We start from the raw sequence: 16,031 nt of genomic DNA, 5'->3' as shown, positions 1-16,031 counted from the left end.
AGAGAACAGAAAAGGAGAAAAGAGAACCTAACTTTCAGATCCCTAAACGAACACTAAACTTGCATTGAACAGCGGCATTTTTTTGTAGATTCTACTCCACCAGCATCAGAAAGCCTCCATGGAGAAGTTCCCAATTTGTAAATTTGTTCACAAAGGTAATGTAAGAGGAAAAGCTGAAGTTTTCAGAACTTGTACTAGCAAATCCCATGAAGGTGACCTGGCTAAAGAATTCAGTGACAGTAGACCACCATAATACGTGACATAACATTCAACATGAGGTGGCAGATGAGAACAGAAGTCTGTCCTTCCATGGTGTTATAAAATCTATGAAGAGGATACCAGCCCAATACATCAAGAGCACCAGATGTCTGGTCATCCATTCCTTTCTCTGTTCACAAGGAAGAAAGAACAACAAAAACCAGCTCTGTACAGAATTGTGTGTAGTCTTGAGTGTTAACTTGAACCTCAGAAACAGAACAGAAACAACTTGCACGTGCAGCACAAAAATAGATGGGAGTTTGCCAAGAAGGTAACATCGATAACTCTTCTCCAGAGCTGCACAAATCTCATAGACACATGAGCTGCACTCATAGACACAAGTCCAGAACCACTTGGATGCCTACATCATCTAAGGCTTTAGTTAGTACATTTAGTTAGTACATAGCAAAAGTGCTATGTCAATATAGAAGCAGCATGTTTTTTAGAATAAGATCCTCTAAAATTATTGCTTAATCATTCCACTTATAAAGCTTTTTTTTTTTTTTTGACATCTAAGTATCTTTGATTTGGACCTCGGATCTATTTTCTTGGGACATCTAATCTCAGAATTAGGATCAGCATTAAAAAAAAATGTCCTGTAAAATACCAGTAAATAGTTTACTCACCCTGAAAATCAACAGCTTAGGACAACCACAAAGAATGGCAGGGCTGAGACTGAAGACCCACTAGCCTGTGGAACAGACTTTTTGCACTTATGTGATTTTCCTTACTCACTTTTCTCCATTCAGAAGAAAAACCTTATCACATTTTGCTGGAATTTAGGACTGAAGATCAGTGATGTGGAAAATTACATGCTTGGATTGTGTTTGTGCTGTAGTTTGAGACTTGACCTGCCATGTTTTGTGACCCTATCTAGGCAACACAGAGGTAGAGTCTAGGCTAAGAGGTTTATCTCCAKACTGCCTCCTGACAAGCAAGAAGCAGGATTTCCGATACATTACTTAATCAGCACTTTATCCTATTTAACTCTCAAAACTGTACAATTCCTTCTACTCCTCTGGAATTCCTTCTACTCCTCCTCCTTCCTCCTTGACTATCTCCAAGAAAACCCAATGCATTGAGAAGGTTAAGAAAGTGACTTCTTGCAATAACAAGAGAACTGTATTTTTCTCCTACAGAATATTGCAATTCTCACCAGATACATCCCTACCCTATGACAGTCAGCTTACCAGAGGCAAGATGCATTGCTTAAAGCAAAGAATTAAGTTTCACTCTCAAATTCGATCACKTGCCTTACTATATGACACTATGCATCTCCAAACAAATTAGTTTGTTTCTTAAAATTAGGGAAAAATAACTGCTATTTTCCAAAGAACTTCAGAACTAGTTTTGTAAAGTGCTTCTGCATTCCTCACATGATGAACATATTTATATTGCATAAAAGAAACAGGAAGGTGACCTGATTATTATTCCTTCATGTACAAAAAAAAAAGGAAATGAGATTGTTAGATGAAAATTGTGTTTAATTACAGTGGTAGGTACCAAGCCACTCTTGAAATCAGTGCATTAGTGCTACTAAGCAACATACCAAATCTACGCAGAGAYCATTTATTCTGATTCCAGTGTAGTTTGTTCAATACATCCTTTGCTTAATCCCCAGTCTACTTATCCAAAACACAATACAAGCTAGACTTAGTCTTCTATTATTACTTAGAAGTAAAAAAACTTCTTTAATTAATTTTGGCTTCAAGACAGCTTGTGAATCCACTGACAATCTCCATTAAGAACTTTTTTAGTTTCTTAAGTCCTATCAACACTTAAAGTCTTCCACAGATTAAGCCAAATCTATGGTTAAAGTTCAAAATACAAAAGATATGAATTATGTTTTTATAAAAATGTAAAAAGCTAGTCAAAATTACATGTTTAGGTATTTAATCTCTGAATAATGGAGTATAGCAGCAGGGAACTTAAATATTATAACTATCAACAATAAATACAAGAAATTAATGCAAAGATTGCAATAGAAGGATTCTTGAATACAACGAGAATATAAAGAGACATTCTAATTTGTACAAAAACCATCCCAGCTCTGTATACAATCTCTTCTATAAATACAACCAGATAAGATGAAATGCTTATTTGCAAATAATAGTTATTAAAAAGTGTGCTTTATTGGGTTTTTCATTCGTTCTCTTGGCAGGTGTAGTTTGCAGGAAGTCTGTAAAGACAAAGTTCCATAATTAGATATTTTAATTCCTCCAGAAGTTATGTTTTAAATACAACTAACAACAGATGCAGAACATACTTGATTTACACAGRAAGTGCTACTAGATCACTATGCACTGTAACAAATCCATTTGCAGTTATTACCAAATGTGTAACAATAAGGTAAATAGTTTAAAATACAAAGTTTACCTATAGYGGAGCATGAAATTGGCTGTGCATTGCTATTGCCTGTTGAAGTTTTTCCTCTTTGGCTCGTCTGCAGTGGCAGAGCTATGAAACAAGACATACAAGACTGAATTCTAAATACAGTTTTTTATAGTGCATGCTGCAGTTCCTCCTTAATGATTTAACTACTTTACAGACCTTTTAAAAAAAGAAAACCTGCTGGACCTACCTCCCTTCCAAGCTTTGGGCTGACCAATGATCTATACTGATGTCATAAAATGCATTTACTGGGCAGCTTTAAAGAAAGGTATACTACTTGGTAAGTTACTTCTATCACAGCATGAGCAAGAATTAACCTCAGTTACTTACTTGATGATAGCCATCAGCAGAATTTGTTTAAGAAGTTTAATAAATTAAACATTAAGATTGTTTAAGCAACATTTCAGTTTATGTCGACCTTCCAAATTTGAAATTTACCATGTGGCTATCTTCCCCCATATCTRTACAAGATACAGAAAAAATTGTCACAAAAATATCCGCAACAAGACATKAATAGGGTCTAACACATGAGATCTTTGCACGTCTGCCTTAAAAGTATGCACCTTTGGAATGCATAGTCTAAATAGACTGAAGTCTATTTAGTCTATTTAGTCTATTTTATAGTCTAAATAGACGGAAGCMATTATAGGATATATTTTTCTTCTGTCAAAACTCACTAAAGCACTGTTCTGTATCACAGAACTGCTCAAACTCTTTAAAAAATCCTAAATTTATACACGTGTCGTACATCTCTTGGATTAGAATTATTCGAATATTACATACCGTTCTCTTTTCCATGAAACTACTAAGAAAGTCATCTATCTCTGTTTTGCCTTCCAAGAAGTCTTCTGCAATAATGTCAGACTCCTCTTCAGCTTCATGAGCAGCTACTTTAAGTCTGGCTTGCAGAGCACTTGGACTGCAACTCTAAGAAAATAAAAAGTCCAATGTAATATTAACCTCTCCAATAAAACKAATGTATTTCCAAGAAGCTAAATGACTATGTAAATATGGAATATGTGGATAGAGCACTATTATTAGGTAAAAGCCAAAGTAATCAGATGAAGCTCCATCTCGAAGAACCAGCATAGCTTGTTAAACTAGAAAGGATTCAATGAAAGAAAAGTATTGCTAATTTAGGTCTTGCTACACAATCWTTCTCACAAATGACAAGTTTTTCAACTTTTACCCTACACTGCAGAAAGCAGCCAGCTTGGAAATCTGACAGGTTCTCAAGTGCATGATTTTTGAATAGAAATAACATTTCAAATGTCTTCAATAAATAGGGTCTACTTTTGAAAATCAGGTGTGAACCTGTGAAGTATAAAAAGGTAAAAAAGCACTTMCTGTTCAGCTTTTAAACACCCTTGAAATGATTGTGGAGAAGATGACAGGAAACTAAAGCACCTACTCAAGAAGCAGATCAGCCGCTAATCTAAACCAGTATACTCATATTTCTGTTCTTATAAACCTCAAACCTTACTTCGGTTTATTGCATACAATTTCATTATTTTTTCTCTAATATGTTTGGGCAGTTAATCAGGACATGATACACATCCAGTAGGGAGAYTGTACAGAGCCAGAACTGCAAAATTAGGCTATTTATAGATTTTAGATGCTTAGCCTAACCTTCACCTAYCCTATGACAAATTTTTACTTATGTTCTGTAAAACCTTAATGCAATCAGAAATTTCCTGTTAAATTAGTCTTTACAAAATATGGAGAGTTTGCCCTAATAAAAGATGACTAAAATTCACTCACAATACAAGTGAAAATTTGAAGAGAGGAGAGCAGGAGAGACCATGTGTGCACAGCAAACATCAATACATAAAGATATAGCATACAGGGAAAAAAAGAAGAAAAATTCAGCTGCTACCCCCGTACTCTCAGTCTCCTATCCATCACTAAACTGAATCAACAAATCTAACTTAGAAAAAAGAAAATGGAATACAGCAGTGGGATATTATGTCCTGTTCTTAAGTGGTTTCTTGCAGAAATAGAAGGTTTCTTAATGTCAGCTACTTCTGCCCACTTTAAAGTCAAAGGAGGCATTACGAGTCAGACTATTCTGATTTCCAGGTGAGGAAACCTCTAACACATTTGGATTACCTATGAAATCATTCAGTTTGCTGTCATGCAACTTTTTTGTTGTTATTTTGTATTTTGCTGTTTTGGGGGCATTCTGAAATTCAGGCACTATGCACGCTAATTTGATGCACTGTTGTATTCTCAGGTGACGAGGCTTTCAAAATATAAACATTTCAGTGCAGAAAGTATATGAGAAGTGCAGTATATGAGAAGTTACATCTTCTAATGAATACCAAGAATACCAACACCAAATATACCAAGAAATTATTCTCCTTCTCCTTCTACTTTCTGAAGTAATGATGTACCCTGTTTGTGCTGTAGAATGTGCAAGGTTTGACAGCACATACAACATACTGCCTGAAGTAAGCATACTCAGTGAACTGCAGAATTTAAKTTCCTGAAGTTATTGTTTTGAGCACTTTCATCTGGTACAGTTTTACAATCTCAGTATGTTAAATAAGGACCATTAATTGAACAAGTCTTTTTAAAAAATTTTATATTCATAAGAYTGGTTTGGCTCAAGATTGTACTAAACAGTGCTATACGTACATCACTCTTTTCTTCCAACTTTGCTTCTATTGTAGCAGTAAAAAACAAAAACCCAATCCAAAAAACCATAGTTTTGCTTTTAACTTTTTGGTACATGATCCCATGTTTTTCATACTTGATCAAATACTTCATCTACTTCATATTAAATTAGTTTAACCAAAAGAATATTCTTAATGGTTAAAGATACAAGTCAAAACTTCAGATTTATTGAAGTAGTCTTACAGGATGATATATAGGAATTATACCTCACTAAGTTCATGCTGTCTTTGCATCTTTTTTTCAAAGGCTGCTTTCATTTGCGTGAGTTGCTCATACTGGAAGGAAAAAGAAAAAGAACATTTTCACCTTGAAAAAACCCCAATATTACCACTAATATTTCTGAAGATTTTATTGTTCACTTACTTTATCCAACACTGTCTGTCTTTTTGCCTCGAGACTAGGCTCCAGCAACAAGTTTTTTTCTGGAAAATAAAATCACCATTACTACTTTTTTTTTAAAGGATTTAGTTCACAGGACACAACCATATATGTTAACAATTTGACAGCTTACTTGCCAGCTCTTCAATGCTTTTCACTAATTCGTCTCTATCAGAAATTATTTGCTTCAGCTGTGGAAGAGTCACAAACTGTTCCAGTAACACCTCCTCTTGCTCATTCATACTGGTCAGCTGTGATATACTGTATTCAAACAGAAACAAAGTCGATTTAAATCTAACAGCAAACAGCACAAATAAAGTAATTAATTTCTACTGAAATTTGAGGCATTTTTTTGGACTGTAGAAATACATGACCTGTTGACCACATCTTATTTTTCCCCTTCTCCRTGGATTGTGGGCATTACTACATGCAGCAGTGAATTTAAAAAGCAGCATGCTAAAAAGCAGCTCCTATTTCAAGCCTTACTTTCCATAATGCTGCCATAGTGGGTTGACCATTAGCTACCAGACACTCACTCAGCTGCTCTCTCAGTCCCCCACAACAGGTTACAGAGAAAAGCCCAAGGGTTGAGATGAAGACAGTGAGGTCACTTACCAATTACAWTCACATGCAAAACACACTCGGAAAAATTAACTGAATTTAGTGTCAATTACAGTATGAGTTGGATAGGGAGCAAGAAAGGCAAAAAGCCTAAACCACTTTGCTCCCTTTTTCCTCAGGCTCAACTTCATAACTTCATTCCTTCATTCCCAGCACTACCTCCCCTGGCCTCCCGCTCCTTGGGCCAAGGGGGAATTGCAAGTGTAGCAGTCAGTCCCTAACAATTAATCTCCGCTGCTCCTTCCTCCTCACACGTTACCCCAACTCCACAGATTGCATTCAGTTCCTGGCAGGAGAGACTACTCCAGTGGAGGTAATCCATAGCTACAGTTTCCTTTAAGGCACATCTGCCTGTTCCAGTATGGGGTCCTTCATGGACTGCTGTGTGGATAACTGCTCCAGGATAGCCCTGCCATAGCTACAGGGTGTATTTTTTAAATACCTGTTCTACTATGGTCTTTCCCAAAACTTCCATGGGCTGCAGAAAAGTAACTGCTCTGCTACTTGGGAGCACCTCCTTCTCCCCCTTCTTTTCTCACCTTTGTGTTTACAGGATTATTGCACTTTTCCATTCCTCTCCTCAATCCTCACTGCCTCTGCTCTTTCTAAAATGTTTTCAGAGGCAGTACCTGCTTCCCTAACAGACTTAGCTGTCCTGCAGGGGGTTTACTGCCAAACCAGCTGTGCCTGCCACAGGGACAGCTCTTGACCCCTTCTCACAATCAAAAAGCCCCCCACCTACCTAAACCTTGCGACCTATACAGAACTATTCAGAGCAGCTGCGATACCATGGTCATTCAACTCAACTACCAACAGAAGAATCATGGAATTTTAATCCAGTCTTCCTGAAAGGATCAGGCTTGATTAGAATGTTTTGTTTAAACAAACAAATTACACTTYCCTACAAAAATCTAAACTTGCTGTTATGTAATAAATATGCTGCTAAAACTTACAGCTAGTCAGCTAAACTAAACAGGCTCTTTGGAAGATGTCAAAGGAAAAGAAAARAACACCCCAAAAGTTCTCCTTCTAAAGGTCTTTCCTTTTTGAAAGGACAGAGTTTTCAATTGCTTAACTATGACACCACCAGMAAGTTGTGAGATCTGAAAAAGTTAATAGCGAATTTGTAACCTACACTATCCACGTAACTGATCTAGGAGGGTGTCTCACTGAATCTGAGCAAGTTGCTGGGAACAGTAATTAATACAATTTGTTTGACTAATGACAAGGTGATGAAAATATTTGTGTACTATATGTATAAAGTATTTAGATGTATGTTSTGTAGAAGTGATTTGCACTGGGACAGTTGGCATATTTACCACCTGGATTTGTCTAACCCAGCCCCCCTGAAAATGCTGATCTGCTCATGTAACAGTTCACCATTTACCTTGCACTACAGTCCTCTGGAGTTTAAGATAATGTAATTTGTGAACCAGCCTCAAGCTGTCTCATTTCCTCCTTCAAAAGTTATTGAATTTCTAGTAATTAAGTCCCTGGCAAGGCCTCAGAAAACAATGAAACACTGCTAGTTAGAAAAAGTAAAAATAAATAYTCTTTTTCCTGGTGTTGAATCAAATACTGCTCCTGCTGACAAAGCCCTAAAGCAGCAGCACATTTGAATACAAGACTGGGTTATTTTCTGACTCRAGTATTTTGGTACGTGGTAGTTCCCCTATTTATAATTTCTACAAAACCCTTTCAGTGATGTGTACTGACTTCTGGCAAAGATCAGACACAGACCAGTAGTAACTGCCTCCTAAAAATTATCAAAAGTTCAGCTACCTTCTGAAAATTTACCTTAGTTCTGAGAGTTCTGGAAAAGTATCAGGAACATCAGGCATCTTGTATGTAAATCCATTCTGGCCAACCTGAACAAAAGTTCAGAAATGCTTAGTAGGTTTCTGAAGAGCAATTTCTTGGTATTTAACTTGATTAATCCAAAACTGAAAATGAGTATTTGCCAGCAACAAGAAAAGCAGGAAAAGCAGTAGCAAACTAGTCTCTAAACAGAAGACAGCTTAACCAATGGTACAAAATGCTTTGAGAGTTTGGGGTGGCACGTCATAAAAGATGAGTCAGTTTTGGAGGAAAATAATTCTGTTTTGCCATGTCCTTCATTTGAAAACAGYTGGATGACTGAGGAAAAACACAGGAACAGTAAAACTCAGGGAAGTGAGAACAGAAAAGGAGACTGACATTTCGATCCCTTTCATGTGGTTTTTAAAGCTATAATCCCTCAGAAAAGAAATGTTTTAGACAAGGAAAAAACAGTTGTCTCCATAGAAGGTAGAAAATTTAAATTCTAAAAAGCCAGAAAAGTGTCTTCCAAGCTTAAGAAAACTTTTGTTTTGATAGACATGATTTGATTAAAGACTAAAAATWTAGATATAAAGTTTTATTGAAAATAGAATTCCTTCTAGAGGTCATCAGAAATATGGAGCTTGAGTATAAACACACAAGGTAAAACTCTACATATAAAGGCTTGAGATTGCACAGTGCCCTCACCTAATAGGTTCTGAGCAGGAAAGAAAGAAAAAAGCCCATTCTCTATGGTTGGAGAAACAGCTACAGCTGCACTAYGGGGCAGTGAGTGCCAAAACAAAAACCCTTATATTCAAAGACAGTTAGCATAACACTAGTTTCATTGAAACTCAAACAAACTTGTTACTCTGACTTCAAGTTCTAAAAAACTTTTCATCAAAGCCAGAATGACAGTTTTGTTTTCCTAACTCCAGCAAAATGTTGAAGTGCAGTCACTGAAGGTGCTTCCTTGAATTTTACAGCAGTGCCCTGTGTGCCCTTGAGGGACCTTATACCCAGTGTCTCACAGCTTAAGAAACAAAACTCAGCACACAGACCTGAAGCACTGCTTCTGCTGTTGGAACAGGCAGTGGCAGATCAGCAATCAAGCCATAAGAGGGAGCAGCAGGCTTGTCTGTGGTGTAGCTTGAAGAAACTGATTCAGAAACAGGCATGGCTGCCATTGTTCTGTTTGTTTCTTGAGGTGGATATGGAGGGAGAAATGGAAACCCCTGAGGAGCAAAAGGAGGCATTCCAGCTGGTTTGTTGAAAAGGCTAAAAAAAAGCAAAACCACAACCATGAGCAACCAACTGCTTACAGCATATTTCTTGTAATTTGAATTATATTTACCAAACCACATATAAGACATAAGAATGAATTTTCAAATGGCCATAAATTTTGTATTTTCCGTTCTCAGTTACTTCCATCCTAAAGTTGTGAGAAAACCATCTATATCATACATTAGCTCTTATTTATGGTATAGCATTTAACAGCTTGGGCAACACACACATAATTACTTCTAAACAGCATGAACGACTTTTTTAAAATTCACAACTGCAGCTGTGTCTAAACTTAGTATCATTGTCAGCCACGAGAACCAGTTATACTGATACAAGTTGAATGTCTCAGTCCACTTTCGCGTATTTAACACAATTCTTTAAATCACACAATTTCTGCTGCACATGGTGCAACAGAAACTGCCCTAAGCCTGGGAGATTATGAACAGAATATGAGAAACCATAACTGCTCAGATCATGAACTATAGCAAATTCCAGATTTCATCTGATGAAGTGAAAATTTCTTTTTCAAGAAAACAGATATAAAGTTACATCAGGCATRTTGATACTGTAACTCCAATGAAAACTAGTTTCTCTTCTCAAAACAATCAGGTCCTCAAGCATGCACATGAAATTCTGCAAGGACAGGGAGTCTAATTCTTCCAGTATATCCATTACATTACTGCTGTCCCTACCCTCCTTATAATTGGTTTAGTCTCTTCTTTAAAAATTAATATACATTACTTCAATTTATTTATTTATTACTATTCAATTATAGTTCACAGATAACTTACTATGGAAACGATGTTGAACTGGGAGCCAGAACTGGAGGATTCTTCCAAAACTCATCCAGTAAACTTTGAATAATTTTTCCAAGATCTGAATGCATTGTAAACTGGTAAAAACACAAAAACAAAACCCAATGAAGAAGAAAAATCATGTCTGGAATTCAACAGTTCCAAAATGTGCTGAACTTGGTTGTTTATTATATCCACATGACAGTGCTGAAAGTATTTCAGACATACCAGCTAAGGCAAACTGTGTATACAAAAGCTCCGAATAAAGTGATAAAGACACTCAGAATTGAACAGAAACTAAATGTATTTTGTAGATTCCATTATCAACAGGGAGTCAATGAAGTACCCCATTTCTGTTGAACAACCAAAAACCCCTACTTTATTACAAAGTTACATTTGTGAAACCAACAGAAGAGAGGGGAAAAAAATCAAAATATCTGAGGACAAAGGCATTAACTGCATTCTGGAAGAGTCAGAACCTCCCTCCATTCAAAAAAAAATAGCACACTCTTGTTGACAAAAAGAAAAGCATATTAAAATCCTGAATATTCAAGCTAAAACCTTGATGCCATTTTAATAGGATTAGGCTAGAAAGAACTACGTTACAAAACCATCTTAAAGCATCTCTCTCCTTTATTTGGAATACACTGCAATGTAGTTGGAAGAACTGCACAATTAATAATAACTAAAATATGTGATAGCAACTTTTTAAGCTTTCATAACTTAAAATAGTTTTAGATATATGAAATACTCAAGTACTGGTAACAGTAGAAGAATAACTAGAAGTACACTGAACACTTCTAAATTTTTGTTTTCAGGCCCCCAAAATACACTTTGAAAGAGATTAGGATTTACACTAATCTTTTTTACCAGGAGTATAAACAATAGTCTAGTGTGACATGTATTAAAATTCTTATTAACAATAGATCTGTATGAAGCTGCAAATTATACATACATTACTTATTAATGGACCAGTCACATATACTCCCTGCTTGTCCATTAAATGGTGTCTCACAGGTGGGAAAACACTGATGACTGGTTTTTCCTGAGGAAATTGAGGTGGAAGCAAACTGCAAATACAAGAATAATCATTACTACAGGGACATACCATGATAAAGTTTGCATAAGAAAGCTTCTTATGCAAATAATAAGTATTACTAATTATATAAACTTACTTTTCTATGATTACAGCTATAGGGAAGTACACAATGAATGAAGCAACAAAAGGATTATTCAGTTACAAAATCAGAAGTCCAAAAGCCTGGAATACTAGACTTCCACAAAACTGAAGAGAACATTCACTGGGCAAAATTATAGTATAACAAAGGAGCAATTACCACAGAATATTATGAGTTGGAAGAGACCCACAAGGATCACTGAGTCCAGCTAATAAGTGAATGGCCCATACGGGCACCAAACCCATGACCTTGGCGCTATTAACACTATGCTCTGATCAACTGATGGACAACAAAGAAGCTGTAGCATAACAAGAGCATTTTTTAATTCAAAAGTTATTACTCCAAATACAATACAGTGCAACCTGTAAAAATATCAGGCCAACTCAGCACGCCAAAGTAATAAAAAACTTGTGAACAGAATACTATCACTATCTGCCAAAGCAAAAGCATCCCCCCAAAGTAAATTCACAAGAAATATGACAATGAATCACTTCAGTTATGATCCAGAGGCTTCACCAGGGCAAGAGTTTGGAGCTACAGCAGACTAGTAAATTACMAATCAAGTTTATTTTCAGTAGTAGGGAATCAAAGTTAACAGAAACCCTCAAGCATTTTCCCCTAGTTATCTTCAACTAAAAYCACACAGATATTTTAGGAACTGAGCACAGCAAAATATGATTTTGCTCTCCGCTGAACATCTGCACCTGTTTCACTCAGAACCAGTTTCACTCAGATCACTGTAACCACTAACACAAATCCAGGCTATAGTTCCTGAAATTTATTATGAGCTGGTAGCCACTACTACTATTCTATTACTACCTTTTCTTTTTTTAAGAACAATTTTGATTTTCAAGATGTGCATAGACACAGTTCACTCTACTTACATGTTAATATTAATTGTCAAGTTGTTTACAGTGAATGGCAGTCGATATTCCACATCTTTCTGGATTTCTGCAATGCTGTYAAAGAAGAAATTGTTAGCATACATTTATGGTCAATATAACAGCTAAAAATCTAAAAGAAATAAGCATGACCTCAGACATTTGTATTCAGTTTAGTTTTGAAAAGCCATGCAAGAACAGAATTGAAAATACTGGAATAAGTTAATAGTTTTCAGCATTCTATATTTAATATTAAGACTAAAGCAAAAAACCTGTAGATTCAACTTTTAAACTGCATACATCGTCACAAGCAAAGGAACTACAGTAGGAGAAATCACACTACTCACTCTTCTGACAACAATCTCAACTTATCTTCCTTCCCTTACCGGCTTAATTTAAGACAACACATCAGCATTTTTTTAATATACTGAATTTTATCTAATCAAACATTTACTTTGCCAAGGCTTATACCAGATTCACAACTAAGTRTTGCTCTGCAATACTGCCTTCAGATCAATATGCACAAAATTTATTAGACCAGGCATTCTTCCTTAATAGACTACCCTAGTATTTAACAGTAGCTTTTTACTATGTGCACCAAACTCAATGCACTTGCACAAGTGCTTTCAAGAATTAKCTGGTGGAAAGCTACTTGCAAGAATGTAAAGCTCCAATGACACACAAGACAGGCTCCCCCCGAAAGCACCGGTGTACCTTATGAAATCTGGTAAGGCTAAATCCAAATTTGTTTTTCCTAAACAGGCAAATAACTGAGAAAAATCTTGAAACAAGCTGCATCAATAGGAGTTTGATTTCAATACCCAAAGCATTCTACAATTTCTAGGCACTGCAAGACTGTTTTGAAAGATACCATCCCAAAGAATGTGGAGGAGGTAGAGACAAAGACTTAGATCAGAAGCAGAATTTCTAAACAATTTGAACATGGCTAAGCTGACAGAAGAAAGAGAGACAGAAGGGTAGAAAATTAGCTTCATCTTATAATGCCTGAATCAAAACAAACTGTAAAAACAGAGTGACTGTTCTTCTATTTTTCCTGCTTGCACCTGGTTAATAGTATTCTTCTCCATCACCTAAGGTCCCTTATACAGGGGAGGAAAACACAATTCCAAAGGAAAATAATGGCAGGTGGGTGTTCCCAGAAAGCACCTTTGATCCTTCAGAAATGCCCCTCCATCCACTGTCAGGCACATTCCATACAAATCCTTTCTCAAAAAAAAAATCAAAACACATTACCTGCAAATGTGTGTTAAGAGTAGTGCTGGGAGTGTTTTGTGTCCTTCCAAAGCATTATTGGGGCATAGAATTTAAGACTCCAGCTTTCAGAGCTAGGGGAACAAATGGAGTAAAACTCTTTAACTTGGCTATGAATCTTGCTTTCTGCAGCCCAATCTTATTCCTCTCATACACAAACTCAGTATCTGCTCTTTCCCTGTGAAATCACAGGCTGTTTGAAGAAAATATCAAATGTCTTCAGCACAGGAGAATTCAAATCAAGGGCTCTACTGTTTTAGACCACATGCCAATACCTGTACCTTCTCATTCTTAACTGAAGGATTCTCTCTATAATCTCTCACACACATTCCTGCCCTGTAATCATCTGTCAGACTTTTTAATAGCCTGCTGCAAAATCCTTTTGAGAAGGGTATATAATTATGCTCTACTCACATGCACAACCTATGGAAACTGGGTAGGAAGATGACGATAGGAAGTGAAGAACAAAAAAGCCAGAATCTCACTGAACTGTTCAAATGGTTATAACCCTGCTTAGGAAAAACCTTGAACTAATGATCTTAGCTGCCCCTTCTCCAAGTAGGAATGGGTACACTGGAAAAATAATACATTCTTAACTTTGTCTATCACAACAGCAAATGTAAGAAAACTCTTTTTAAAATGCCAAGATTTAATTTCAACCTCCTAACTTGTGAAAGACTGTGTAATTGAAAGCTAGCTGCTTTACTAAAATTCAGATCACACATACCTGAGCTTTATGATCTAAGACAACACAAACCAAACTTGACTAACTTAGTTAACTGGTTAATAGTTAGAATTTTGAGCATTTGGGTGAGGAGCRACAAGGATACTCATAAATGAATGACATTTGGGCAGCTATAATGTCCCTACCCCTCGCCTCAGTTCCTGGCTGCAGGGTCCATTCCTTCTCTGCCTGTGCTTGAGCTGGTGCCTGCACAAACAGCAGCAAACCAGTTCAGCAGGCTGACTGGTAAAATTKATCACCTTTTTGGGTATTTAATTCAGGATGAGCTCATCTCCCTGCCAGATTAAAAAAAGGGGTATAAATAAAAGGCCAAGTAAGGCCAGCCCAACAAAAACTTCTAAGTTAACTAAGCTCCTCCATGCCCACAGAAACAACTCCTTAGAATAGTGAATTGTCTCAAAAATATTTGTAAAATTGCCTCTTGRCTTAAGTTTATGCAAGCAACTGTCATAATAATAATTTATAATAATGTCATAATAATTCTAAGCAACTTAGAATACTGTCATATTTATGCTTCCTGTGTGATAATTCAAAATATTAGGAAGGTRAACTATCTGCAGTTATTAAACTTGGAAATGCAGTAAGTATGTCTTCCACTCTAAGTGTCAGTCTGATGTGACAGGAAGCAGTCTTCTTTCTTTTTCTAGATTATTTTGGAGGCATCTATCATTCCAATTCTACAGAAATCCTAGGAAGCTGTACCTCTGTAGAACAGAACTTTGAATGTATGAATTTTGAATCTCCTTTTAAAATGTGAAGAGATTTAAAAGACTAGACAAAACAGAGCAGCATACTGCCAAGAGGGAGTTACTCGGGATAGTGTTTTGATTTAAAAATTATAGACGGTGAACAGGAATAAAAACAACTGGCCTCTTCAGACCATCTTAACAAAACCAGTCCTTAAGGAGAGAAATTAGTTTGTAAAGCCAGTAGGACTGCTATGCCACTGCTGACAGGCCACCGTGACACACAACTCCTTGGTGCTTTTTCAGTCTCAACTCATAATGAATTACACTATTACAAGCAGCTTCCAAAGACGTTTTATCCCAACACGTAGCCGCCTCTCTTTGTAGACATTACAACCTATTAGCAGGCTTTCCAGTCAATGGCCGGGGAAACCGGGCCACGGCGACCCGCGCCCTGGAGACCGGGCCAGGCCACACCAAAGCCAGCGGGGACGCCTCCCCGACAGCCAGTYTGACTTTCAGTTTCCAAATTCCCCTTCCCGGATCGCCGCGGGCTCACATAGCACTGCCCTCGGGCGGAGACCCCGCGGGACCGCACTCCCGCCCSGCGGGACCCTTCGCCCCGCGGACAGAGCCGGGACTGGGCCGGGCCGGGCTGCAGCGCCGTCGACTCGGGTGCCCTGTTTACCCRCACGGCCGCGGGGACCGGGACCCAGCCAGGCCTCGCCGAGAGCGGAGACGGGGCGCAGCCGGGCCCCCGTGCGCATGGGGACACACGACACCCTCCCGACAYAGCGTGGCCCCACTGCGGCCCCGGGACGTGCGGTACTGCGGCCCCGCAGCCCTCCCGTTCTCGCCCCCGCCCCGCCGCGGCCACTTACGAGGCGTGCGCGGCGCGCAGGGACTCGACCTGGCGCTGCCGCTGCTGCTGGAGGCCGGTGCGCGCGGGCGGCGCGGCGGAGGCGGGGGCGGCACCGCCCTTGGACAGCGGGAACAGCCAGTTCATCGCGCGCGCGGCGGCACCGGAGGGGCGCGAGGGCACCCGCGGCACCGCGCGCACCTGACCGAGC

General features: G+C 38.1%; 1 protein-coding gene across 2 annotated transcripts; it reads right to left on the bottom strand.

The window, feature by feature from the left end:
- Positions 1-1,720: 1,720 nt before the first annotated feature.
- On the bottom strand, positions 1,721-16,022 carry VPS37A (VPS37A subunit of ESCRT-I). Of its 2 annotated transcripts, none has more exons than XM_057375169.1 (12): positions 15,843-16,022; positions 12,262-12,336; positions 11,155-11,269; positions 10,197-10,297; positions 9,183-9,399; positions 8,122-8,192; positions 5,837-5,964; positions 5,689-5,747; positions 5,532-5,600; positions 3,433-3,576; positions 2,635-2,715; positions 1,721-2,437 (listed from the first exon to the last, which is right to left on the bottom strand). In XM_057375169.1, exons 1-11 carry the CDS (start codon positions 15,965-15,967, stop codon positions 2,635-2,637), a joined length of 1,185 nt encoding a protein of 394 aa, XP_057231152.1. In that variant the 5' UTR covers positions 15,968-16,022; the 3' UTR covers positions 1,721-2,437. The 2 variants fall into 2 exon arrangements, with proteins under 2 accessions (XP_057231152.1, XP_057231153.1); XM_057375170.1 differs by lacking the exon at positions 15,843-16,022 and adding an exon at positions 13,513-13,582 and having other exon boundaries at positions 1,722-2,437.
- Between the last annotated feature and the right edge of the window lie 9 nt (positions 16,023-16,031).

The sequence above is a fragment of the Malurus melanocephalus genome, unplaced genomic scaffold (assembly GCF_030028575.1).
Source record: "Malurus melanocephalus ecotype Western Australia unplaced genomic scaffold, MMel_1.1 scaffold_241, whole genome shotgun sequence".
Classification (NCBI taxonomy): Eukaryota; Metazoa; Chordata; class Aves; order Passeriformes; family Maluridae; genus Malurus; species Malurus melanocephalus.
The sequence above is the reverse complement of the archived record's forward strand: the minus strand, read 5'-3'. Positions and strand labels throughout refer to the sequence as shown.